Raw genomic sequence first — 26667 nt, 5'->3', positions numbered from 1 at the left:
TTCAGCAAGTATCAGAGCATTTGTGAGGGAACAGTCCCATAGTATGTTTTAACAGACCAAAAGGTATCAATCCTCAGCATTATCAAATTGGTAGGATGTAATCAATTACTCGTCTGAAATCAGTAATGCCCCCAGTTGTGAAAGGAATATTCGTAATTTGAGCAAGAGACAGCAAGTCTGCTTCACATTGGTGTCAGGCTTGCATTAGCCAAAATTACAAAAATGTGCTTTCAAAAGACAAGAACGTACTAAGACATGTTTGGTAATAACTGCAGCAATTACGCTGGTCTCAAATGATTACTATAACATAACAATTATGCTAAATGTCCATAAAACGCGAGCTTAGAATAATGGTCAGTGGTAAAGATTCAATCAAAGATTTGCACGCATTAGATTTTGGTGTTCCCAGCATGCCACCATGACTTGACACTGGTCAAGTGTCAAAATCTATTTTAGGCACCTCTTCAAATCAAACATTAACTTTACCAACCCCATTTGGGTAATGTCTTTCCTTTGTTTGAGTTAGTAATTCAAAAGAGATGTATTTCTTTTTGAAATTGCAAACATAACCACCTATATGTCGGAGTCTTATTTAAAAATGTGGCCTTAGGTACTTTGGCAGTGGTTGTCTCACAGAACCCTCCAGACAACAAAGTTGTGCATATACCTACAACTTACAGCAGCACTTTTTACTTTGTACCCACTGCTGCCTGCTCTCACATGGGTTTTCTTGTATGGATTTCTCTAATGCAATATAGGAATAGGCGCTACATACTGCCCCATGCTTGGAACACTAGCCCGGCCAAGGGTGCCTCTGGACTTTTCACAATTAATCTACCCGGTGTGGCTCACAAAGAGAATATCCACATGGCTAGATCAGAGGAACATCAAGTTCTCCATTTACTGCTAAGTGCACTCAAATTATATGCGCCAACACACAATACAGCTAATCGCTAAGTCACCCGGACTTTACAGTGGATCACCCCGTCCCAGCAGACTTCAAACACCACAATGACACAGCTCCAAACAAATTATATATTGTAACCCCAAACCAACACCCTGACACAACTGACATGAGACTCTCCTCCAGGTACAGAGACATGGGTACTTTTGAACTGCATGCATCAATACAACGGCAAAGCTCTCTTTTATTTTCTCTTTTTCTCCACTAAATAAATGCAGCACCCTTCCCTACCAGTTCTGCTAGAGTGCAAAGCGACTTTGGAAATGCAGCAGAGCACAGTATAAAATGAAATAAGAAAACGTTTGTACAGTTGCATCCAGTCATATATTGGGCCAGCATGCAAGTGGTTTACAGTGGCAATACTGGCATATAGTGGGCACGCCAGAATTAAAGTTCTTACAAATAAACATCAGTGGCAATGTGTGCATATATAGTAGACTTGGCATCATGAAAAAGTTGTAATGTGGCAATGCTGGTCATATTTTGTGGTCACAGTGATCATGAAAGTGGTTTGTACGGAACCAAAATCTGCCTCCTCCACAGTCAGTAACTTACAAAAGCGCAAAATGTCATTTCCATCTAAATTCATTGGAATAATGCAGAACACTCAATCAAGATAGATATAAGTGCACAGAGATTGCACATAATTATCTTGCTTTGTTTGAATACTGAAGAGAAGTGAGAGGTCAAAGAAAATAGTTGTAGCCAGCAGAGAGTTTGAGAGCTATGTAGAGAAAAGGAAGACTCGCATTACAGAAGAAATGGTTGAGGAAGTTGAGACTGATAATAAAAGCCACTTATCTGTGCAAAAATGCGATGGGCCAGCAGTCAAAATTCATTTCTTAAGTACATTCTGCCCTTGAAGCCACCATAAGGCATATATGTTCCATGCATTACTTGAAATGTAGGTTGTTGACCCTGAAAGTTGTATAATGGCCATCCCCAGCTTATAAATCAAGTGTCTTGGCCCGACATAACGTCCAAGCATTAATGCTTTGAGAAAGTGTGGAGTGAGGACCAATTTTCGGCATTGCAAATGTCCTGCACTGGAACACCTCATTAGATAGCCAAAGTGGCTGTCACTCCCCTGGTGGAATGGGCCCTTAGATTTTCAAAGACTTCTTTTCCAGCAATGGCGTATCACTCCGAAATGCATAGGATGATTCAAAGCGATAAAGTTAGTTTGGTCACGACTTGGCCTAGCCTATGGCCAGTATAACCAATAAACAGCTGGTCATCTTGCCCAACATTTTCCATCCTAGAAACGTAGAAGCTAAGAGCCCTTTTCGGGTCAAGCCTGTGTAACCTCTCCATCCTTAAAAGGCAAAGTTATATTCTGTGTTGGATTGAAGCAAGGAAGGGTGAATCCTCAGAACTACTTTCTCCTTGGAGAATACAGTAAATGGTGGTTTGTATGACAAGGCTTGTAGCTCACTCACTGAGATGCGATGGCTGACAAAAAGATAGTTTTCAAAGTTAGTAAGCGGAGAGGTACAAATGGAGCTCCTATTAAAAAGGTTAGTACTACGTTCACATCCCAGAACGAAAACCAGAACAGACACAGGTGGGAAGCTATTTGTCAGTCCTTTCAGGAATTGTACGACAACTCTATTCTTAAAATAAGAGCCTTTGTTCCGGTGTGCATTTAAAAATGTATAAAGCCACCAGGTATCCCTTGACGGTAGCCTCCATTATGGGCTAGGTGAAGTAAAAAAAGAAAGCCCTCAAGATGTATTTGCAAGTGAGAGGATCGTTTGCTCTGCACAGCTGCAAAACCTATTCCAACGGCAGCGGTAGAAGTTCTCTGGCCGAAAGCAATACCTTCATCAGATCTTCCTAATGTGAGGAGTCTATTCCTGGGTGAAGATGAGTGTCTCCCTCTTGCAAGAGTAGGTCCACTCTCTTGTGAAAACGAAATGGAGGGCAGTTGGACATGTCTAGAACGTCCAGGTAGCACGTCTTCCTGGCCCAATCCTGATCACAAACTTCCTCAACCTCCTGATGAAATGAGGAATGCCGGGGACTGTTGGGAACGCGTACAGAACGTGTCCCTCAGAGCTCCTTTCAGAGGAAATTCCCTGTAGAAGAACAGGTCACATTTCCTGTTGATACTGGGCACAAAACAGATCCACTTGAGGGGTTACCCAAAGGGCAAAGATCGCGGCAAGGACGTCCTGAGCTAATTCCCACTTGTGGGAGATCGTGCTCCGCCTGCTCAGAGCATCCGCTGTCGTATTCTCTGCTCCGGTTATGAACAGCAGATAGCGAGTTCCCATTTTATTGTGCCCAAAACCAGAACTGCACTGCCTCCCTGCACAGTTGGGTAGTGACCCAATACCACCTTGCGAGTTCATACATGGCCACAGTGTAGTCTGTCATTATCAGGACGTTCTTCAACTGTATTAAAGGTAACAAGGCCATTAGCGCCAGTCTGATTGCCCTCAGCTCCAACAGATTTATGTATAGTGTTGATTCAGATAGGGACCAAAGTCCGCTGATCGCGATCCCAGAGGGAAGAATCTGTGACTAATGGTCTCCGGCCAGGGATGCCAAAAAGGATCCCCTATAATCACATTTTCCCCACAGGCCCACCAAAGGAGATGCTGTGCGACCTTGCTCTGAACCTGAAGGTCTGTCCTCCTGTCTGAAAATTGTGACCATTGGGATTGAAGGGCCCACTGGATGGACCTCATCCTTAGGCGAGCTTCTAGAAAATGCAGGATGCCATGAGGCCCAACAACCTCAGAAAATCGAAAGCCGGCAGATGTTGGACGTTTTGAAATCTCCAGCTGCAAGATATGTTGAGCTCTCAACCCAGGAAGCGAAGCCTTCCCTGAGGAAGAGCCCAGGACCGCTCCAACAAATTGAAGCTTCTGGGAAGGTGTCACATGGAACTTCTTGCAGTTTGTGAAGAGTGTGGGAGGTGCTTTTGAGATGTTCCACAGCATATTCAGGAGAACGAGCTCCGATCAGCCAATTGTCTAGGTAGGGAAAGCTGTGTATCCCTCCCCTCATTAAATTTGCTGCTGCCGCCACCCTCAACTTGGTGAAAACACTCGGGCTGAGGTAAGCCCAAAAGGCCGTACACTAAACTGATAATGAGAACTGCCAAAAGCACACCTCTGTATTTGCTATGCTTAGGATGTATAGGCACATGAAAGTAAGCATCCAGAAATAAATCGATGACATTGTCAATCCTGGAGCTGAAGGGCCTGGAAGATCTGCAAGAATGACCACCTTGAAATTGTCCTTCCTGAGGACTTGTTCAAGCGACTCAGGTACAAGAAGGGTTGCTGTCCTCCGTCTTTCTTGGGAACCAGAACATAAGTGTAGTACCTACCCTGGTATTGTTCCGATACAGGTAGACTCTTTCCACGATACCTTTCTCCAACAGTGAAAGAATCTGCTGTAGAAAGAGTGGATCTGGTGCCCGAAGAGATGGCTCGGTCGGGGGACAATCTCTGGGCCTTTGTAGAAATGGGAGACAGTACCCTTATGCCACTGTCTGCAATGCATATACATCTGAAGTAATGCAATGCCATTCTTGCAGATGTTGGGTCAAGGATAGCTCAGGGGCAACGCATTTGTCTTGGAAGCAAGACAACGCAGCGCTTCATGGGTTCGAATGGCAATCCCACGCTCAGGAACCACTTGTTGGTATTAAGTGCATTATAAATGAACAATAAAATATAGGAAATAAATAAATAAACCTGTGAGCAAAGTTTTAGAGCTGTGGCAAAGGCCAGTGAGGAGGTGGCTGAGCAGTTTTTCTTACACGGCCTCTGGCGGTACATATGAACTTCCTTTGTTCTCTCTGGGTAGCTTGACCGCTTTCCCTTTGGCAAAAAGAACAAAAGGAACGCCCTCTACAAGAATGTGTAGGTGGGTGTCGTCATTATGGCTGACAGATGGCTGCCCCTAAACATTTAGCAGCAGCCTTAGAAGCTTGTAGCTTTTCCAAGCCATCTGCCTTTGGTGCAAAAGGTTGGACGCATCGAAGGGCATGTCCAGGAGCCTTGATTGGACTTCAGGGCAAAGCCAAACTTGGATAACCACACAAATCTTAGTACTGTACTAGGCCATGCACTGGCCAATGCAGTCTGATGCATCAATGCCTGACTCAAGGGATTGGCAGAGAGCCTACTTGCCACCATGGATGAGATGGATAAAACCTTTGGGAATGTTTTCTGCCACCTGGGAAATTACACTTCATAATGTATAGGTGCATTTCACCAGAGCACAAGATACATTAATGGCTTTCAGTCCAATGCTTCGAGCTAGAATGCCCTCTTACCCAGTGTGTCATATTTGTTTCATCTTCCTATCCAGGGGTGGAAGGTCAGATAAGCTGCAGCCATTGAGGTCGAAGTAGCAACCTGTACCACCAACCTCTCTGGTAGAGGGTACCTGGAGAAGAAGTCAGGGTCAACAGAAAGCAGCCTGTACTTATTCACCAACTCCTTGTTCACAGCAGGAGCGGTGTCTGGTTTTCAAGTGCTGAGTAAGGGCAGCACAGGCTCCTTAGGAGGGCAACTACCCTGATCAACTCCTTGGCAACACTGGGACACTGAGCGTTCCAAAATATTCATACCCGAAGGGTACAGCGTCATCTTCCTCCTCCTCGAAGATGGGCCAAAAGGGCCTCAAGAAATTGGTCTTAGAATTGGGTTTAAAACTCATCTCCGGAGTAGACGAAGGGTCCTTCGACGAGGAAGTCACAGAAGCATTTTGCTTCAATGAAGTCATGTGGTCGATGCTACGCGAGACGACATCCTTGAGATCTTCAGACTCAGGCTCATGGGCGCGCAGGTCAACACCTTGCTGGATTCCCTGCCAGCCTTGGAAGACATGGTAGGTTCCACAGCCTTTTTTGGCTCTTTCGAGGGACCACCTCCAACTTCGCTCTGAACTTTTCCCATTCGGCCACATAAGCGGCCTTATCGGAAAAACGTACCAGACGCTTGTTGAGCGAGGAGTCAAGAGGACGAGGAACAATGGTTTTTCTTCGAGCGATTCTTAGGGGGCGAGGAAGAGCGACAGGAATCGCTGGATCTTGACCATTTGGAGTGACTGGGTCGTTTCTTGGGCCTTTGGAGAGTCTTCTCTACGGTGGAGTTTCTACCTTCAGAAGACTTCCTTTCCGAAGGTGTGAAAGACAGACTTGGAGACTGACCGACCTAGGGTGAGGTTAGATCTCTTCAAGGCCTTGCTGGTGATAGATTGGCAGGAGCTGCACTCTATGATCACATGTTCTTTGCAGAGGCACCAGAGACAAACCCTGTCCGGATCAGTGATCGACATCTTCCAATCACAGTTTGCGCATCTCTTGAAGCCTGTCTTCGTCATAGACATTGTGATTTATTGAAAAGATGTTAGTCAAAGAGAATCGCTGAGGTGAGTCGAACTGCTTCAAGACATTCAGAAAAACAGAACGGAGGCAACGGGCACACTCCTGCTATTATACCATCATCGACGCCATGTCCAGACATGATGATGGTAACCATTGAGGAACACAGACTCGATGCTGCACAGAGCCCTTGGATGGTAGTATATGGATATATCCAAGATGAGGAATCTGTGGAGGGCACACTCCATTAGAATGATGGTTATGTAAATTGTAGGTCAAAAGGGTGTATTAGAACAAGAAAACAAGTGCATTTAAAATTCAATCATAGGTTTAGTTGCCAATAAGAGAAGTCGTTGAGAGAGAACTACTTTTTACTCTCAAAAAAACAGTTTTCTCCAACTTTCCAAAAGTACAGAGAAAGTTATTCTAACCTTATGTTTTTTTTTCATCAGTGGATAAGAGAGATCTCTGGAGAGCTGTAAGACACTTCAGTATGAAGAAATAAATGCAACACATAAAATAGTAATTCAGAAAACAAAATCTACCTTATAGAGGCAGGTGTCGACAATTTCATTGCAAACTTTTGCAAGGTCATCAGTGACTTCAAGTCGGGATCTTACAAAATCACAAAGCTCTTCGTTTCCCATGACATCCCAGATTCCATCACAAGCCAAGATTATGAATTGATCGTCATCTTCTGATCTCTCGATTTCATACACTTCAGGTTCCGGTGAAACAAGTTGCTCTGTAGGCCCTTTCCCATGGACACATTTGTAATCAAAGTCCCCAAGTGCTCTCGACACAGCAAGTGAACCATTTACACGCTGAATCATCACTGAGCCACCTGCATTCTGTATGCGTTCTTTTTCCAGGGGATTGCTTGGTTTGTGATCTTGTGTGAAGAAATGAACCTTCTTGCTTCTACACAGTAAACCTCTCGAGTCTCCACAGTTGATAAAATATATGTGCTGGGGCGAAATCATAACACCTACAGCGGTCGACCCACTTCTGTCTGCCCCGTGTTTTTTCTCAGAGATTACTCTCATGTGTTCATCAATTTGCAGAAAACCTGTTCGGATTCCATTCTTTACACTTTCCACACAGAGTTCACCATCTGAAGCTTTGAAGTCCTGGTTACTTGTAATGTGATCTAGTAAATGCTCACAGCAGTATTTAGCAACTTGGGATCCAGCATGGCCATCATACACAGCAAAAAAGGACCATCCATCGAGTCCATTTGGCATACCAATCTGAGCTGTATGTGCATCCTCCATCTCAACTCTCCATCCTTGCATACTACTAAGTCCATAACGCAGTTCATTTCCATGCCCATGGGCATTATGCTTTTCCATCTTTGGCTTGTCTAAAAATGCTCCCATTGTTGTTTTGCTTATGAAGATCTAAAGAAAAAAAAAAAAAGTAAGAGCTAAGAGAGGTCACACATTGAATGCATTTTTATAAAACATCTTACTAATTACATGCTCTTCAAATATAAAATCGTACTATGCAAACCTTATCCTGCAATCTCAGTACCCCATTTCCATTCACTTGCACAAAATCGCATGTTAACCTTAATTGAATAACTCTCAATCCTAGTCTGAATTTGACACGTCCCAAACATGACAGTGTAGAAAATACTGTCCCCACAATAAAATCCCCCACTACCACCTTCATTAAAAAGCCAACATTTGTGGTTTATTGAATACAGATCTAGTGCACGTTACTCACTCACATCCCTCTCCATTCCCCAGCAAATTACTAATTTCCCATACCAGTATTGAACCCATTCCCAATCTCCAAAGAAAGCAGACAAACTGACAGCAAACCATCATCAGAATCAAATATTTTGTTCTCAATCATTATCACTGCCTGTCAGCTCACAATGGCCAACCAGAACGTTCCTCCTTAATCTTGTGCATGACTAACATAAAAGAACAAGTTACTTACCCCTGGTAACTTTCTTTCGATTGGATGTTCCTCCCTTGCATTCCTAATTTTATGGTAAATATATCGCTCCAGCTTCGGAAAAATTTCTCGACAGGGCGATGTATGTGGTCGCGTCGAGTCTACATCCCTCAAGGGCCTCAGTTGATCGCCGACATCAATCAGCATAAATAGCGCATGCAGCGCCCATTGGCTTCAGTTCTGTTTTTCTTTCCCCTTTTTTAGAGGAATTTCCAGGCATACCCAAAACCGTAGGCTCTCAGAAAGCGTACAGTGTAATACACGTAAATTGTACAGCGGGGTAGGCTGGGAGGGTCGATGAGGAATAAGTGGGAGCAACATGGGTTGCCTTATGTATGAGATCTTTCATTATTGCACTTGCACTTTATGGTCCCTTTTTGAAACATGTTTTAATTTTATGGTTGTAATTTTTGATGTATTTATCTCCAATTGCCAACATAGAGTTGCACTATGAATATAGAGCCTATGTGTGGATTTACACTTGTAATCCATAACTTTTAACCATGGGATTTTATTTTTTCCATTGTACTTACCTTTTACCCGGTGAAATTTTAAACGTGTTTCTTGTATTGTTCTATTGTGCAATTTACCAAACCGCTATAGCTAATTCACTCTACTATTGGCATATATGAGGTTTTACTCCAGTCCAATATGGCTGCCCTGGTTCTACGGCATAGCGGCTGACCTGTGGAGATAGGCAAAATAGGAGAGGGACTATACTGCAATATGTATGGTGATTTTTATTCGGTTCCCCTAACTTGACCAAGCGCTCAGGGAAGCGCGAAGCGCGTTGTTCAGGACCCCCCCCCCCCCCTTGGCGTTCTGCTCAGTTTGCTATGTGTGTTTTGCCTCATTTTTTGCCATCATTAAAACTCGTTTCTTGACTTTGATCCGAGTTTGTATTCTTTTGGGATTGGCAGTACCTCATGTGTGGAGTGTGGTTTTTCCTCTGCTGTGTTCCACGATAGACAGATAGACAGTTAGATCTATCCATCTTCGGGGCACTGATGTACATCAGGCAAGGCGAGTAGCACTCTCCACATCCATGGAAATGAAGAAATCCGGAAGCCAAGTAATAGTTTCATAAAAGTTTACCGTCTTTATTAATGCCTTACAACTTGGCAAAAAAGTTAAAAGCCATTAATGTGTGGCACTCCAAAAGTGCATAGTAAAGGTGCACGTTGGGGATGTTAACGCGTTTCGCGATACAACTCGCCGCTTCATCACAACCAAGAGTCCTCTTCAACCAGTGAGTTTATAACATGGGTGTAGAGCAACCAGTAAGTGTTTTCACAGAGATAGACGGACTCCTTTGGTTAGCACACACTCTGCGCAGCAAAAGCATGGTGGCCATATTTGCATGTTTGGAGCACAGGTATTATATGGGTTAAATGCTACTGTCATGTATAAATTACATGAACAGTCCCTGTCAATGACCAGCATTATAACTCCATTTGATTACCCAATATTTTCAAGGCTCCATGTATGTGCATGCCACAAGTTAACCGCTTTAGCCCTTGTAGCTGCCGAGTGTGCCCCCATAGAGCCCTTCAATACCTAGTGTATACTTGAAAGCGTTTTGTACTTCATAACGCAGCATTCACTTTGCTTACAATAAACAGGTGCCCAAGTTACAGCATCAATGAAAAGACCTGCAGTGGAACAAGTTACTTACCTGTAACTGTTGTTCTCCAGCATGGGTCTTGCATGGATTCACATGCTCATGAATATTCCCCGTCGTCAGGCTGGGAATCCTTGGTAAAGAAAGAATCAGTATCAGTTTCGTTTCTGATCTGTCTTTCTTAGTAGTAACCAATCACTGATCTCTGGATCATACTGCCCCCAGCCAATGACTGCCCTCTCCCTAAGCCCCGCCTCTGGCAGCCATCCTCAGATTTGGTAGCACGTAAAGTGGCAGTATGACCAAGTGAAGAGCCGCAGAGGGGTAGGTGGGAGGGTTCGCATGTGAATCCATGCCAGACCCATGCTGGAGAACAACAGTTACAGGTAAGTAACTTGTTCCTTCTCCAGCATGGGGTCTGGCATGGATTCACATGCTCATGAATAAAAGAATACATAGCAGTATACACATGCACAACCACGGGAGGTGGCAACAGGCTCAATATTAAGCAATACAACAACTCAACATTAAGCATCTCTTACCTCCTCAACAGGCTCACCTTAAGCGAACAGGTTGCGCAGCACTGCTTGGCCGACCCTGGACTCCTCCCTGGAGTCCCGATCGACGCAGTAGAATCTTGTGAAGGTGTGCGTCGACCTCCACGTAGCAGCCCTGCAGATGTCCAGCAGGGGCACACCAGACAGGAACGCCGTGGTAGCAGCGTGGTGGTGTTGTCGGTGAAGACCCTCACCACCTTGTCCTTGAGGGACGGGAGGAACGACTTGAGCGCCCAGAACACTGCCCGGAGCTTCATGATGTTGATGTGAAGAGACCTCTCCTCCGGGAGCCAAAGGCCTCTTGCGTGGAGATCTCCGGTGTGGGCCCCCCCCCCAATCCTCCAGAGAGGCGTCCGTAGTCACTGTCTCCTGAATGCCGGGGTTTGAAAGTCCGTGCCCGTCGTGAGGTGAGCCCGGGTGCCCCACCATAGGATCGCCCGACGGAACTCCTCGTCGAGGGGGATCCTGTCCTCGAAGCAGCCCCCCGCCTGAAACCAGCGGACATCGAGGAACTCCTGTAGCGGACGCATCCGAAGTCTGCAAAGGGGTACAAGGTAGATGCATGAGGACATCATCCCGAGAAGGGACTTGATGGACCTCACCCTCGCCACGTCCGTGGCTAACAGTCGCCGTACCTTGCCCAGGATGGTTTTGGTCCTCTCCTCTGAAGGGGAGGCCAATTGCTCCACTGTATCGAGCTTCGCCCCCAAAAACAGTGCTACTTGTGACGGAACCCGGTGGGATTTGGGGTAGTTTATGGAGAACCCCAGCTCCGTGAGCAACCGGATGGTCCTCGCCGTATATTGCCCGGATTAGCCAGTCATCCAGGTAGGGGTAGATGTGGATCCCCTGCAGGCGCAGCTGCGCCGCCACCGGTGCCAGGCACAGTTCTTCTCCATGTGCATGGAGGCAGTAGAGACATCGCGAATGCTCGTCCTCCTTGAAAACGTTATATAATCCGCATCCAGGGCAGTTCCTGAACAGCTTGGATCCGGGCGTCGAGCTCCTTTTGTCCTGGGCCATGTCCGTTGAGGTAGGCCGCAGATCTTCCAGAATTCTCCAAGAAGTGTAAACTCGATGAAAACTTCACCCTTGAGGGGCGTAGAAGAATTCCGAAACGGGTCCCCGTTATCGGAAGTAGAAACGGTGGAGCTTGAGGCTCGATTAACCGAAAAAGAGAAATACTCCTGAAAAAATGTGAAAACGCACTAAAAAACTGAGAGCTAAACACGAGGACTCCCAACACTTGAGCGTGCGGTAAAAATCTGAGGATGGTTATAGTGCAATAGCTGCACTGCAGAAACAATCACATGTCTGTTCCCTATGGGCATATGTTATCAATTGCCTAGTGTATTCAACCTAACAAGTAAAGTGCAATCACGTCATAAAGTGCATTAATCACAAAGTGCATACTGCATTAGCCATGATTCCAAAGCAGGAATATGTTTATTTCATACAAGCATATGGTTTCAAATACATAATGCATTGGGCCTCACACTTTTGGTGCAGTTCTATACTGCAACGCATCCTTATTCATTATTGCACTGCATGGCTTTCAAATCCTTGCATTAGGGCTGCTCTGAAAAATACTCTACACCACACGTTAAAAACAAGGGTCAAATATCACACGTGTATAAAACCAGAAATGAAAAACAACCATCCAATAGTTAAAAGTTAGTACAAAAAGATTAAAAAGTGATTAAAAAGGGATTAAATTGCTGTGCTCCTCTGGCTCGTTTCAAAGGAGTGAGCATATTGCGATACTGGTGAACTAGACATATAAGAGCAAAAGATGGAACATTGCATCTTACTGTATATGCTCACTGAAACCTAGGAGGGGAGGACAAAAAGAGAGGAAAGACGGAAGGTAAAGGAACTCATTTTCAATCATTGGCCTAAAATGTATTGTGTGTATGAGTTCTTAGTCTATGTTGTGTCCATTTGGAAATTCGCTTTCGAAGTCCAATATACAACAAGTCTCTTTTTGCCGCAGAATTTTTTATCTCATCTCCTCCTCTGGGTCCTGTCTCGATTTTGTGGATCCCGAAGAACCCAAAACTCACCATATTTTTCTCATGACAGTCTGCAAAATGTTTGGCCATTGGGTAATTTACATCACGGTTGATTATCGCCCGTACATGCTGTTGAATGCGTCTTTAATTTGCATTTGGTGTTGCCTATGTACCACTTGTCACAAGCACCAGGGAGCACACAACATATTCGGTTCCACAAGTGATTTTGCCCGATATAAAAACCATTTGGCCAGTGATAGGATGTTTAAAAGAGCCTCGGGTCTTGGCATATTTGCAGACACTACAACAAGTACATTTGAAAAAACCCTCCTTTTTGTTGGATAACCAGCTTGTCTTGTTGCCATCTTCCTCTTGGGTCATGTATCTTTGGACCAAGGTATCCTTTATGGATCGATTTCTTCTGAAGGTTATCTGGGGGCTGGTCTGGAGGTTTCTGCAGAGATCCTGATCCACCATTAGGATTTTCCAATGATTGTTTAAAATGCGCCTAATCAGTGGTGCCAGAGTATCAAAAGTTAAAATTAGCCGAGTACTGTCATTTTCAGTTTTCATCGTGTCCATGTGCTCGGTTCCTGCTATGAGACTGGATTGTTCTTTGGATCTGGCTTTGAGGTACGCTCTCTCAATGACTCTTTGGATATTTTTGTTTTGCAAAGCCATGAGCTGTGATTCTGCTCTCTGCATCATAGGATTCCAGTGTGCTGTTTCTTCTCAACCGTATAAATTCTCCATATGGAACGCTCCAAATTAGATTTTTTGCATGTAGTGGTTTATTCGACCCCGTGACTTTCCTGTGTAGCTCGCAAGTTAGCTTGTTGTTCACAATTCTTACATTAACATCGAGAAAGGTAATCAATGTGCGGCTGTGCGTTTCAGTAAATCGGAGATTATTTTTGTTAAGATTCAATCGGTTGACAAACTCCACCCATCCCTGCTCAGTTCTTTTCCAGATAATAAAGAGATTGTCAATGTATCTCAGCCATAGGATGACATTGTGTAGTTACAATTCGCATCTGTCCAGACTTCGAGTTCTTCCCCTGCGCCCATTGTTAGATTTGCATAGGACGGTGCAAACGTAGTGCCGATAGCAGTTCCCTGCAATTGTTTGAAATATCAATTGTTGAAGAGGAAGATGTTATTATTGAGGCACATGTCAATCATTGAGAGTACCATTTTTGTGTGTTCAAGGTAATTGAGGGACACATCTGGTGTGTAAGTAATGTTGACACGCCTGCTTTCCATACTCGTGGCCAATAGACGTGTAAAGCGAGACCACATCCATACTGGCCAAAAGATACTCTTTTTTCCCATGGTATGTCTTCAATTCTTGATAGGAAGTCCGTTGTGTCTCTCAGGTAAGATGGAAGTACCGAGACGAAGGGAAATAGGACTTTGTCGATGTATTTGGACATGTTTTCCAACGCTGAACCTATCAAGCAGACAATGGGTCTTCCTGGTGGTTTTCTCATATTCTTATGTACCTTGGGGAGGAAATAGATTGTGGGAGTGATTGAATTGGTAGTCGATCAGAACTTGCGACTCTCTTCGGACAAAAGGCCCTTTCCTTCCCATTCTGCAAGGAGCGTGCTGATCTTTCTTTCCAGTTCTTTAACGGGATTAGTTGCAATTCTCATGTAGCATTTGCTGTCGTTCAGCCGTTTATATGCTTCTCTTATGTAGTCCTTTCTGTTCTGTACGACTATATTTCGCCCCTTGTCAGAAGGTTTGATGATAGTTTTTTAGTTCGTGCAACTCTTGTAGTGCTTGCCTATCTAAGGCTGATAGGTTGTCCTTAGAGAATCTCTAAGCTCAAGAGCGCGAGAGCTCGAGAGCTATAGCACGAGGATTCACAACACTTGAACGTGCAGTAAAAATCTGAAGATGGCTGCCAGAGGGGCTTAGGTAGAGGGCAGTCATTGGCTAGGGGCAGTATGACCCAGAGACCAGTGATTGGTTATTGGGAGAACGCCAGTTCAGAAACTAAACAAACTGATTTTTTTCTTTACCGAGGATTCCCATCCCGACGACAGGGAATATTCATGAGCATGTGAATCCATGCCAGACCCCATGCTGGAGAAATATATCTCCCAATGTGCCGAAAGGTTGCTAGTTCAGCCTCTTGCTGGCAATATCAGCATCAGGCCCTAAAAGTCTTGCACAGGTGGCATAACCCACTGGGGTGTTGGCAAAGATGTTCAGGGGGTACGATTTGGGCTGTTGGCAATGTGGGTTGGGCGAAGGGGGACTATGGCCATATGTGGTGGGGCTGCAGCAGGGTACACACATACTGGCGGGACGGCTTGTCAAGGATCGATGGAATCAATAGGGAACTTTCCCTTTGGCTGCTTCTCTTCATGGTAATGCTGGAGACTGACGACGGGGGGGTATGTAAAAAAATCAAATGAAATACAAATAAAGAAAAACTGACACATGGTAAAGGTAATGTGGGTAGCAGCTAGACGCTGCCTTGCTCAGGCGTGGAAGAGTCAGAGGATGTCAATTGAAAAAAAATTGGGTAGCCAAGGTGCGAGCCATTTATGACATGGAGTTCTTTACACATCTGCTTGACCAACCACAAACCAATATTGAGGGCCTATGGGTACCTTTCTTCGAAAAGTATGACTGTTGCGAGGTGGGGGGTTGTGAAGTGCTGGGAGGGGGAAAGTCTGCTGGGATTGACGAAATCTAGCCATAGAATCCTTAGCCATTCAGCCCGGGGAGTGACATGAATGGGGCAAACCCGGGTGTAGCATAACCCGATGGTGGAACGATGGCGTATTCGGATATGGCGTCACAAGACTATTTGCAGGGAGGAGTGCTACCTTGGGGTTGGGGAGCCTACCGAAGAGGCTGTGCAGTGGCTGCATGGGGAAGGAGGGATTGAGGCATGGAGGGGTTGGTAGGGTAATGGGGCTTGGGATGTGGGAAAGGACTTGGGGGGGGGGGGGGGGGGGGGGGAGTTTGTGGGACTTTTCAACATTGCCTGAGAGGCAGTTATGGACTCGAGCTATGGGAATGCATAGCATGTCTAAGCTTAAAGAGTGGGGAGCTCAAGTGGGCAGGGTGGGCTAACGCGACCAGGCTTATTCAAAAGTTTGTATTGTTATGATTGAAATGTCAATAAAGTTTAATTCTCAAAGAAAAAATCTAACTGCTGGCACCAGTTTCTCTCTAGGCACTTCTAAAGTAACCAGAAAATCCCTTTAAGTAGGGTCTAGGGTCATACAATAGAACCTGCATTGCACTGCATTGTAAGATGAATTGTGCAATGATAAAAATGTACCCAAAAAATAGATACCATGTAACAATAAAAGGGAACCAGTTTTCCAGAACTGACACCGTTAATGACTAGTCAGTTCCCCCATAACAATGAGCAAATGTGCAGTGGAGTAATGCTGAAGGCTTCACTTCACTGGAAAAAGTCAGGACAGAATTCCAAAACAAAAACTTTGGGGGTTCATAGAAATTGAGGCAAAGTTGCTAAAAAGAGAACAACGTCCCAAAAGCTGCCCATTTAAAAAAAGTGAGTGCCCCACATTTGACAAGTAAACATCATCAAACTGTATAGTGCACTTCTGGGGCTTCGCGCTCTGAGCCTGCTGCCTGACTTACCGACAAGTGCATTTTCATTCTAATCAATTTATCCTACATTGTGCTCAGAGTAGTATATACTACAAGTTAGAGGGCAACATTTCAAGTTGCACGCTGCTAGCCAGCCGTAAAAGTCACTCGCCACCTCAATTTACTCGCCAACAATCACTAGCAAACAGCTAGTGGCCAGTGCACATTTTGCACCCTGTTCTAGTTCATTAAATACAGCACAAGTCATGCAAAGTTTTCATTTTTCTTTGGCGAGTATATTGCTCTGCTGCAATAGCTATATTGCTCAGGTGCAACAGCTAAAGTTGAATTACATATAATTAGAATAAAGTGTTTCAAACTTTTTGTAGAGATCAGTGTACCTATGCCCGATAAACTAACAAATTCATGGTAAGCCAAGTCAGATTTTACTCGCTCAGAGTCTGATAGAGTGTATTTATACTGGGTGATAGTAACAAGGTGCTACAAAACAGACCTTTAACAGATGTGCTCGTTATAAAAACTCATGTAGCATCAGCATGGTGCAGGTCTAGAGCTTGGCTCTTCCAAACGAGAGATATAAATAATGGCAGTCACCTGGAATTAAGAGCATACATTAATAATAATAATAATAATAATAATAATAATAATAATAATAATAAAGAGTAAAACATTGTTATTCAGTCAAGATCATTAGGTAGCCAAATGAGATACCAGGGAACCAACCAGTTTTGGCAGTGAATGATACTTTAATGCAGGGCAAATCATCTTATTTTACCGTCAATTAGTGTGCATTCTTAAGTAAAAAGATGTCCTTTCTCCTATTCTTGAGCCACTGTTTAGCATATTAGCCTCGCTTTCTGTTCTTGTAGATCATTGGAGTGAAAAGGAGGCTAGGTTAAAAAAAAAAAAAAGCTCCGACCAAATGTCACAGGTCTTTCTAGCTGGTTTATTTTCAGGCCTACTTAACAAGAAAACAGTTTGCTTGTGTGTGAAATTTCTTATGTTATTCTGCACATCATGAATAATACAAGTGTGTGTGTGTATTCAGCGTATGTTAACGATTAGAAATGAAATAGTCAAACCCATATGACATATTTTGGGCTCAAATCACTTATTATACTGGTACTTTTGTACTGCACATGAAGCAAAAGACAAGGCTACAGGCATTCTCCTTTTGCATAAAATTCCAAAAGATGTTTTACAAAATATATAGTCATAGGTCATGTGATTTGTGTAGTTTACTAGTCATGGCTACAAACCAGGTTACTATTTTAGTTCATAAATTAAATATTGTCGCTATACCAACAAAAACTGGATGGCAACTGGGAATATGGACGCACGTAGAAATAGACTTTGCTAAAATCACACCTTCTCCACATGACCAAAGCTTGCGATCCTGAGCAAAATCACTCGATCCGATGGTGCCCAACCTGTGAAAATGACCAGTCTCTCAATCTTTCAAAATCATCAACTCCTAAGAGATATTTGTTTGTCAGGATACGTTCTTCACAAAAGCATTACCCAATAATGGTGCTTCATATAGAATAGTGACCACCGATGTACCGCACACCACAAATTAAATTTTTTTACTCATTAGTGGCAACACAACTTGAAAGCCTGGTTTGTACACTTGTTCCAGTGATTTACAGTAACGCGCTACAAATGCAACCGTGATATGCAGCTGAAGAATTATCCAACAGTAGAAGAAAAAAATACTTTAAATACTACATCCCCTGCTGTCATAGTTGTTGGACTAAAGACTGAAAATGTGTTCTCGTACATCGTTTGCAGATAATGCAATTTTGATCTTGGTTAAAAATGCCAAGAAGCATACCAAGATGACCCACATCTGGCATGCAGAACGCCTTGCACTACTTGCCACCAAGAATGCAGACTTTTTTCATTGGAAACTTCGCTATTCACAGCAACGTGTTTGGAGACTAGAAACAGTGTTATCAAAATATGTTTTACCTGTGCAGAATGAGAACTGTCCTGGGTTACCAGATATTAAATTGTGGCTTTTAATAGTGGTGTATTTCTATAACAAGTGCAAACTAATACATACATAACTGTCGATTGCTTTCTTTTGAGAAGTTATATAATTGAAAACCAAAAGAAGCAAAAATTATCAGAGAAAGTGTTTTTTAATATGCATTACATGGAAGAGCACCCTTATGTGTTTGCATTGTGACATGATTGCGTGAATACATTGGGTAGGTTTCTCTCCGGCGGCCACAGGCATCAGCAGCACTAGCGTTTGCTCCGGTTTGTGACACCGGAGCAGCAAATATCAACTCATCCATGTGCGACTATTCATTACCACAAGATGGCGGTGGCAAAAACGGTGAGCCCACTGTTAAAATGAATCAAAATGTAATCGATGCCCAATAGAAAACAATTACAGTCCATCACTTTAAGGTGCAGAGGGGTGTACAGATTCATCATGATATAGTTTAGTGGGTGATCATTGCGTTGGTGCAGCTTCCATAGCAACAAACAAGGGTGGATAGATCCCACTTCACACAGAACCAAAAATGTCTCAAGACTGCTTACGCACCTTAGGCCATAGAATAGTGAACAGAATGTCGAAGCAGAACCTCAATGCCTACCTTATAAACGGCTTCACTGGAGATGGTGTTGCGTTACTATGCATCCCTTTGGACGGAGACATACTGAACTTTGAAGCCTCCAATACCAATGAAAGCCTTACATGTGTGCTTGACCTCGGTGGCACTGCCATAATAACAAGCAGGTCAGAGTGCCAGAAGTGATTTTTCAAGTTTTCGAACTTCAAGCCCCACGCACAACATGTAGGTTCTGCAAAGTAAGTCAGCAGGCATATTTCCTAGGGCAGCCTTGAGCACCAATTCCCATCACTTTCACATTACACTGACTTTCAAAAAGACATACAGAAAGGGCCTGGAACTCGTTAATTCGCACAAGACTTCAACTAAAAAGGAAGCTTTACAGGTAATAGGTTCCTAGTTCCAGGCTCCCTATCTGCCTCTGATGTCTGTCACCTTTCATTGTCTGTTCGGTTTTGTTTTATGTGTGCTGTGAGGCCTGCGGGCGTTTTGGCGCTCCATCAAGAATTAAAATAAATAAACTTGTGGGAGATTCCCAAGCACGGACCATAGGTATTACGGGTGGATGGAAATTTCCCTTATTGCAATACATTCCTGAGATCTGCCTGGCCAAATTGGGCATCAGCCCAGGAGCTCAGGTCAAGACCGTAATCTTTGCAAAAAGCCGATGGGGAGGGCCATGTACCAGCCTTGGCAAAGGACTCCCAAGGGACGTACTTTTGGAAGGCAACAGCAGCCGCCTTGCCCTGGACCAGATGTGCATGAATGCCTTTAGGAGGTTGAAGGCCTTCAATCTTGTAGGCCTCAGGAACACATGAAGCAACCCAGCGGGAGATGGATGCTTTTGAGGCTGGGTTACCCTTTGGGTCACCAAATGTAACAAATAGTGCGAAGAGCTTCTGAGTTTGCTCATCCTGTCGAGGCAGAACTTCAGGGCCCGTCAGACATCTGGGTTGTGCCAGACCCTTTCAGCATCAGAGACCGGGTTCAGGAAGAGGACCGGTAAAGATAAACTGGTTCAAATCAAATTCCGAAACCACATTAGGAAAAGAGGGTGCAAAGCACCACCTTATCCTAGTGAAAAGTAAGGAACGGATTTTCCACAGACAGAGCCTTAACCTCACTTATCCATCTTGCAGAGGTCAATGCAATAAAAAAAAGCCACCTTCCAAGACACGTGCTGGAGTTCCTTAGTGGCCATGGGTTCATAAGGCTTATGACATAGCACAGTGAGGAACACAGTCCAATCCCATTTGGGATGAGGGGCCCGAACCGGTGGGAAAAGATGGAGAAGACCTGCAAAGTGTCTTAACGACTGGATTAGCCAGCGAAAAAGGAGCAGCTGTCTGGACAGGTAAGCCGCAATGGAGGGCAAATATGTTCTGCATGATAAGTATGCCAGAGGCTGAAAGGTCAGAAACAAAGGACAAAACAGTGTCAATAGAAGCATGCCTGGGAACGAGCTCTTTGGCTAGACACCAATGGCATAAACAGAGCCACATGCTCCTGTATTGCGCTCTCGAAGAGGGTTTCCTTGCCTCTTGAATTAAATGAATTTTGTCCCCAGAAAGGCTAAACTGTGCTAGTGACCGGAACTCGGGCACCAGGCCACCAAGCTGAACGATTGTGGGGAGGGGTGCCACAACTGGTGGTTGCACTGGTGAAGAAGGTCGGGAATCTGTGGCAACCTGATCGGAGAGGACACAGACAGGTGCTGCAGTTCAGAAAACCAGAACCTGGCTGGCCAACAAGGAGCTATGAAGAGGAGAGTGCAGTTTGATGCACTCCTGAGTTTCCAAAGTGGCTGATGAATCAGTGGAGAAGGAGGAAAGGCGGAAGCTTTCATGTTGTCCGACAGGATCTCAAGGGCGTCCCCCAAGGAAGACACTCCGAGCCTGTCCATGGAAGCATAAAGAGGACATTTCCGATTCATTGATGTCGCAAAGAGGTCTACTTCTGGATTAGCCCATTGCTGAAATATTTTGGTGAGAACATCAGTGTTCATCTCCCACTCGTAACTCGCTACAGATTGTCGGTTGAGTGAGTCTGCAGTCACATTGATGTGACACGGGATGTGCACAGCTTGGAGCCAAACATGGTGTTGGGTAGCCCAATTTCAAATTTGGATGGCAGGTCCACCAGGAGGGGAGACTTTGTGCCCCCGTTTGTTGAAGTAAAACATTGCTACGGAATTGTCCATGCCAATTCGAAGCACACTGTTAGTGATAGAGGGTTGATAAGCCTTGAGCGCCAGAAAAACTGCCAGGACCTCCAGGTAATTGATATGGAAGCGCCGGTCTACAGGAGTCCACAAATCGTACACCTTGAGGTTATGCAGCGTCGCTCCCCAACCACAGATCGGAGGAGTCTGTAGTGACGGTTACTTGTGGGCAGGGCTCCTGGAAGGAGGTCCACACTGAAAGGTTGGGTTGCTGGCGGACGACCACCATTGAAGATCCGCCATCATGCTGGAAGGGACTGGAATCATCTAAGAATCCTGTTCTGTAGCCTGGGACCAGCAGCTCCAGAGAGCAAGCTCAGAGCGTCTCATTTTCAGACATGCAAAAGGTAGAGCTAACACGCAAGAAGCCATGAGGCCCAAGAGTCTCTGGAACTGGCAAGCCGTTATGTGAGAAGACTGGCGGAAGAGCTGGCACGTGGTCAAAAGGTCTGCAATCCTGCACTCCATCAGGAACACTCGGTACTGATGGTATACCAACGGAAACCTAGAAAGAACAGGTCTTGAGTGACGGCATCAACGATTTCCGCCAGTTCACCGACAGCCCAAGATGGAACAGGAGCTGAAGGAGTGACTGTAGATTGGCTGCAGCTGCCTGTGGGCAAGGACTGTGCAGGAGCCAATCATCCAAGTATGGATATACATGAACCCCCTGCAGTCTGGGGAATGCTGCGATGACCGACATCTTCATAGACATTTTCGATGCAGGCTCCAGATAGGAATGTGCATGTATGAATCCTGAAGGTCTACCATGCTGAGCCAATCGCCCTTCCAGGGCGAGAGGACTGTATCTGGCAGGGCGTAATCATCTTGAATGTATCTTGGAGTAGAAAGATTGTACTTGGATAAGTCAAGGATAGTGCGCAGGCCAGCCTGGTTGGGTTTGGGCACTGTAAACAGCCGGGAGTAGTAGCCCTCCCCTTGCTCTCTGAGGGGGAAGAGGTTTCACCGCTCTGAGGTCTAGAAGCTTCTGTACCTCGGCTCTGAGGGAGGGTGACCCAGTCTGAAGTTTGAAGGGCGGGGTTGTGGGGGCGGGGGGGATCAAGCAGAGCCCGCCCGATTGACAAAACCCATCTGTATCCAGTGATGGCTGTAAAGACTGGAGGGGGGTGTCTGTACTTCTGCTCTCTATATGGTAGAGAGGCACATAGGACCCCAGCCAAGGTTCTCCATTGTTGGTAGCAAAGGACGAGCAATCAAGGCCTAGCTTCTTAGGAGGTGATACAGACTGGTTCTTGAGTACACTGTGGTCCCCAAGCCCCCACAAAGGAATGTCCACACACTGTATTAGTGAAAACAAAGTCTTTATATAATTAAGGTTCAAGGTTATATACACAATAACTCACTTTGTGCTCAGTTAATCTACAATGGCAAATATATACAGTTCTAAGTGGTACCACAATTATTATCAGATTTCATTCAAGTGCATCAACTGTACTCTGGTCAAATGTCACACAAATTAATAAAAGGTAACCAACAATAGAAATAGGAGGAAAGCAGTTGGTTTAGAACAATTGGCAGAGTAGTACTTTAGCTACTAAATCACAATTCTGTTTGAGGATGACCCCCCCCCCCACCTGGGCTACCTGTAAAAAAAAAGATAATACAAGCCCAGTCCATATATTGTTCAATAAGTCTTATTCCCTTCTAAAATGTTTCTACCACCCCAATGTACTTGGAATAGCAGAGTTCCTCGAGGAGTCGAGGGATCTTTCTTGAGTGACTCCCTTTAAAGCAGGAGCCACGGATCGTCGATGGGCCTCGAAGAAAGTGAACTTGGCGTCGAGAATCCTCGAAGTTCGGTGGCGTCGAGACAGCAGCTTCGGTCCTGGCGGTGCTCGTCAACGACTAGTTGAAGACGTCCTGCAAGGAAAAGGCGTGCGGGGCACCTCAATGTCGATAGTTCAGGACCGCAAAGAGTTTGTGAAGAACTTTGGCCCAGCAAGGGCATCGAGTCGTCTGGCGTCTCTATGGTCTTTGGGTGTCAGGAAACCCACCGGCGGATGCTCCTCTGCGCATCGACGGCCTGGCCTTCTCCGGTGGCATAAGGCAGTCGGCGGTGAGGACGAGCGCGTTTGGGAATCAGAACGTCTTAATCAATGGAGCATTGCGGCTCCGGTCGTTGATGGCACGGCGTCAAGCGATCCCCGCTTCTGGGCAACATAGCTTCGACGGGCCTCCAGCGGTTATAATAAACCTGCGAACCCTGGTCAAAAACGGTGGACGGAATGTCCAATGCTTCTCTACGTTCTCCTCAGCGGTCCCAGTCTCCGGTCGGCAACCTTTTGAGGGTCTGACTTCCAGGGAGCTTTGGCAAAGGTTAGCAGTGCTCGACGGTCCCTCAGAGCTCGGGAAAATGTTGCCTAACCAGGTACTCTTTTGGATCAGTCTCAACATCACGGCGGCTTTCAGATTGTGGTGAAGGTAACAGCAGTCAACCTTCTTTGGGCTCCGATTCGAGATCAATCATCATTTTCGACTTCAGCTTCTGAACGAATTATAGCAGTGAGAGGCCCCAGATATACTGTTGATCTCCCATTCATTCTTCTGGGTCACACTCAGGCAACCAATCACTCAGAAGGGCATTCAGCAGTCAGTCAGCCAATCAGTCTACAGTGCATTCAGGCCATTCTCCTCCATCTCAGACACTCACAACAAGGAATGTGTATTGGGACATGTACCCAGCCATTCAACACTACACACTGCATTCATACCAGTTTCGGGCAGGGCTGTCTCAGTCATTGTGTTTCATACTAGAAATCAGACATCCACAACAGGAAGTGCATATTGGCACACACTCTATTCACCCAGGTACCACCCACAGGGTGAACCCACACCATACAGTCACTGGGAAGGCTCCAGCCAGTGTAGCCTGGACTTCACTACAATACCATATATGGAACTTCCACCCAACAACCAGTCACGGGGAAGGGACAGAGTCAGGGCTTACCAGGTCTTTGGGAAAACAAGGTAACAGGCAATAGAAAGCAAGAGGCCACGGGGCCATCTTGTTTCCCCATCAGGAATCAACTGATCCCAATGGCTGGGCCTAGGTATCCCAAAATGGAGGATACTCAGGGCACCTGTCAAATTCAGCATGAAGCTGCCACCAGGCCATACCCTGCTCTGTGGGCCACACACAGGTGCCCAAAAACATACACTAGGGGCACAGGGTTATACCCGCATCCATGGGGGCCATAAGAGTATCCAATGGGTCTGTACACCAAACCAAAAACCGGAAGAGCTGCACTGCCAGGAGTCCCACATGGACTCCTGGCCAGAAAACGATACAGAACACAAATGAAAAAGGACTACAGGACAAGGACAGGGAGGCCCTGTCCCTCCAATGCATTTCCAGCATCACAATGGTCTGCCACGCCTCTAGATGAGACGAAATTCATCTTCTCACCTGAGTCTCGTTCGACCGATGGAAAATATAATTTAGATGTTTCATCCTTAGGGAGACCACCCATTCCTGAAGAGGAGGCTGTTGGGCGAGAGAAAAACCAGCCACCTTGCCGTTGCTGATACGGCAGGGGCCACCAGCTGAAGCATCTGTTCGGCACGCACGGCGGTCCGGAAAGCCTCTGAAACCAGAAAAGGACTTTGTTTGGGACCCGGTGCCTTTGCTGGAGTTTTCATAAGGACCGACAACAACTTGGCAGTTTGAGTGCTGGCCTTGGTCTTTGCAAGTTCCTCATCCGTGGAGGAGCGGAACAGTTCTTTTCCCCCCCCAGAACCCTGGCGTTGGACCAGCTGCCTTTGAAGTCTGAGTCTATCAGCAGGAATACATTCCTGGAACTCAGCTAGCTCCTTCCACAGTTTTACATTGGCAGCCGCCAGGATAAGCCCAGTATTAGCCTGACGTAGCAGTATTGCCAAATTGGAAAAGATACTTTTTCCCAATGGTGTCAAGAAGCTTGTCCTCCTTGGAAAGGATCTGGGGCGCTGCAGAGGCCGGCTTCGACTGGAGCATTACTGCTGCCACCACTGTCGACGACTGGAGAGGGCAAGCAGACAGATATGTTCTCAAGATGCATGAAGCTTGGAGCGAGTCTCAATTTTCTTTTTCAGGTGCTGCCCGGAAGGAACAAGTTACTTACCTGTAACTGTTGTTCTCCAGCATGGGTCTGGCATGGATTCACATGCTCAAGAATATTCCCCGTCGTCAGGCTGGGAATCCTCAGTAAAGAAAAAAATCAGTATCAGTTTTGTTTCTGATCTGTCTTTTTTAGTAGTAACCAATGACTGGTCTCTGGGTCATACTGCCCCCAGCCAATGACTGCCCTCTCCCTATGCCCCGCCCCTGGCAGCCATCCTCAGATTTGGTAGCACGTAAAGTGGCTGTATGACCAAGTGAAGAGCCGCAGAGGGGTAGGAAGGAGGGTTTGCATGTGAATCCATGCCAGACCCATGCTGGAGAACAACTATTACAGGTAAGTAACTTGTTCCTTCTCCAGTATGGGGTCTGGCATGGATTCACATGCTCATGAATATAAGAATACATGGCAGTACACACATGCACAACCACGGGAGGTGGCAAGGCTCAACATTAAGCATTACATAAAACTCAACACTGAGCATCTCTTACCTCCTCACGAGGCTCACCTTAAACCGACAGGTTGCGCAGCACTGCTTGGCCGACTCTGGACTCCTCCCTGGAATCCCGGTCGACGCAGTAGAATCTCGTGAAGGTGTGAGTCGACCTCCACGTAGCAGCCCTGCAGATGTCCAGCAGGGGCACACCAGACAAGAACGCTGTGGTGGCAGCGATCGCTCTGGTCGAATGGGATCACGGACGGCCGGGCAACGGTCGGTTAGCCAACCGATGACAGTGCATGATGCAGCCAGAGAGCCATCTGGAAATGGAAGCCTTCGAGAGAGCCTTCCCCTGGTTCACAGGTCCAAAGTTCACAAACAGCTGTGATGTCTTTCAAAAGCTCTTCGTTTGGTCCACGTAGAACTTCAGCGCTCCAACTACATCCAGCGAGTGCAAAGTCCTCTTGGCCGGCGACGAAGGCGACGGGAAAAAGACTGGTAACACCAAGGGCTCGTTGAGATGAAGTCCGACAGCACCTTGGGCATGAAGGAGGGGTGTGTCCTCGGCACCACCCTTGTCTTGTGGAAAGTCAAGTATGGAGGCTTGCAGGAAAGGGCCTGAATCTCTCCCACGCGTCGTGCAGAGGTGATGGCTACAAGGAACGCTGTCTTCCACGACAGAAACTTCAACGGAGCCGAATGCAAAGGCTCGAATGGCGGGCTCATGAGCCTGGTCAGCACCACGTTGAGCACCCACGCCGGGGCCTTCACTGGCAGAAACGATCGGAACTGTCCTTTCATAAACTCCTTCACCAGGCGATGAGACCACAGGGACGACCGTCCTGCAGTTCTGGTGTATCGGGAAATCGCTGCCAGATGTATCTTGATGGAAGCGGGAGCTAGTCCAGCTTTGGCCAGCGACAGCAAGTACGGTAGCACTCGAGGGGCTGTAATCCTTAGAGGGTTAATCTTCTGTGCACGGCACCAGACAGAGAACCTCTTCCACTTGTGTCCGTAGCACTTGAGAGTTGAGGACGCCCTTGCCTTTACAAGAACCTCTCTGCAGTCAGCCGAGATATCATACCCTCCAAACTCTAGTGCTGCAGGAGCCAGGCCTGCAAGTTCAGCGCCTCTGGGTCGTGATGAAGAATGGCGCCTCCTTCTCTGGAGAGAAGATCTGTGTCCGTCAACAGTTTGACTGGCAGGGACGCCGACAAGTCCAGAAGGTCCAGGAA

At 46.0% G+C, this 26667-nt stretch overlaps 1 protein-coding gene across 10 annotated transcripts in view; it reads right to left on the bottom strand.

Annotated features, from left to right (window-relative positions):
- PPM1A (protein phosphatase, Mg2+/Mn2+ dependent 1A) overlaps nt 1-26667 on the bottom strand; it is an 896181-nt gene that overhangs the window by 774806 nt on the left and 94708 nt on the right. For 6 of the 10 annotated variants that reach the window (XM_069638916.1, XM_069638909.1, XM_069638915.1 and 3 more), the window contains one exon: nt 6857-7711. In XM_069638916.1, coding sequence (XP_069495017.1) covers nt 6857-7690 — 834 coding nt within the window. In that variant the 5' untranslated portion in view covers nt 7691-7711. Of the gene's footprint in view, nt 1-6856; nt 7712-16562; nt 16664-26667 lie in introns of all 10 variants that reach the window. The other 4 variants (XM_069638914.1, XM_069638912.1, XM_069638913.1 and 1 more) reach the window with 1 other exon arrangement.

The sequence above is a fragment of the Ambystoma mexicanum genome, chromosome 14, assembly GCF_040938575.1.
Source record: "Ambystoma mexicanum isolate Mex_15411 chromosome 14, UKY_AmexF1_1, whole genome shotgun sequence".
Lineage (NCBI taxonomy): Eukaryota > Metazoa > Chordata > Amphibia > Caudata > Ambystomatidae > Ambystoma > Ambystoma mexicanum.
The sequence above is the reverse complement of the archived record's forward strand: the minus strand, read 5'-3'. Positions and strand labels throughout refer to the sequence as shown.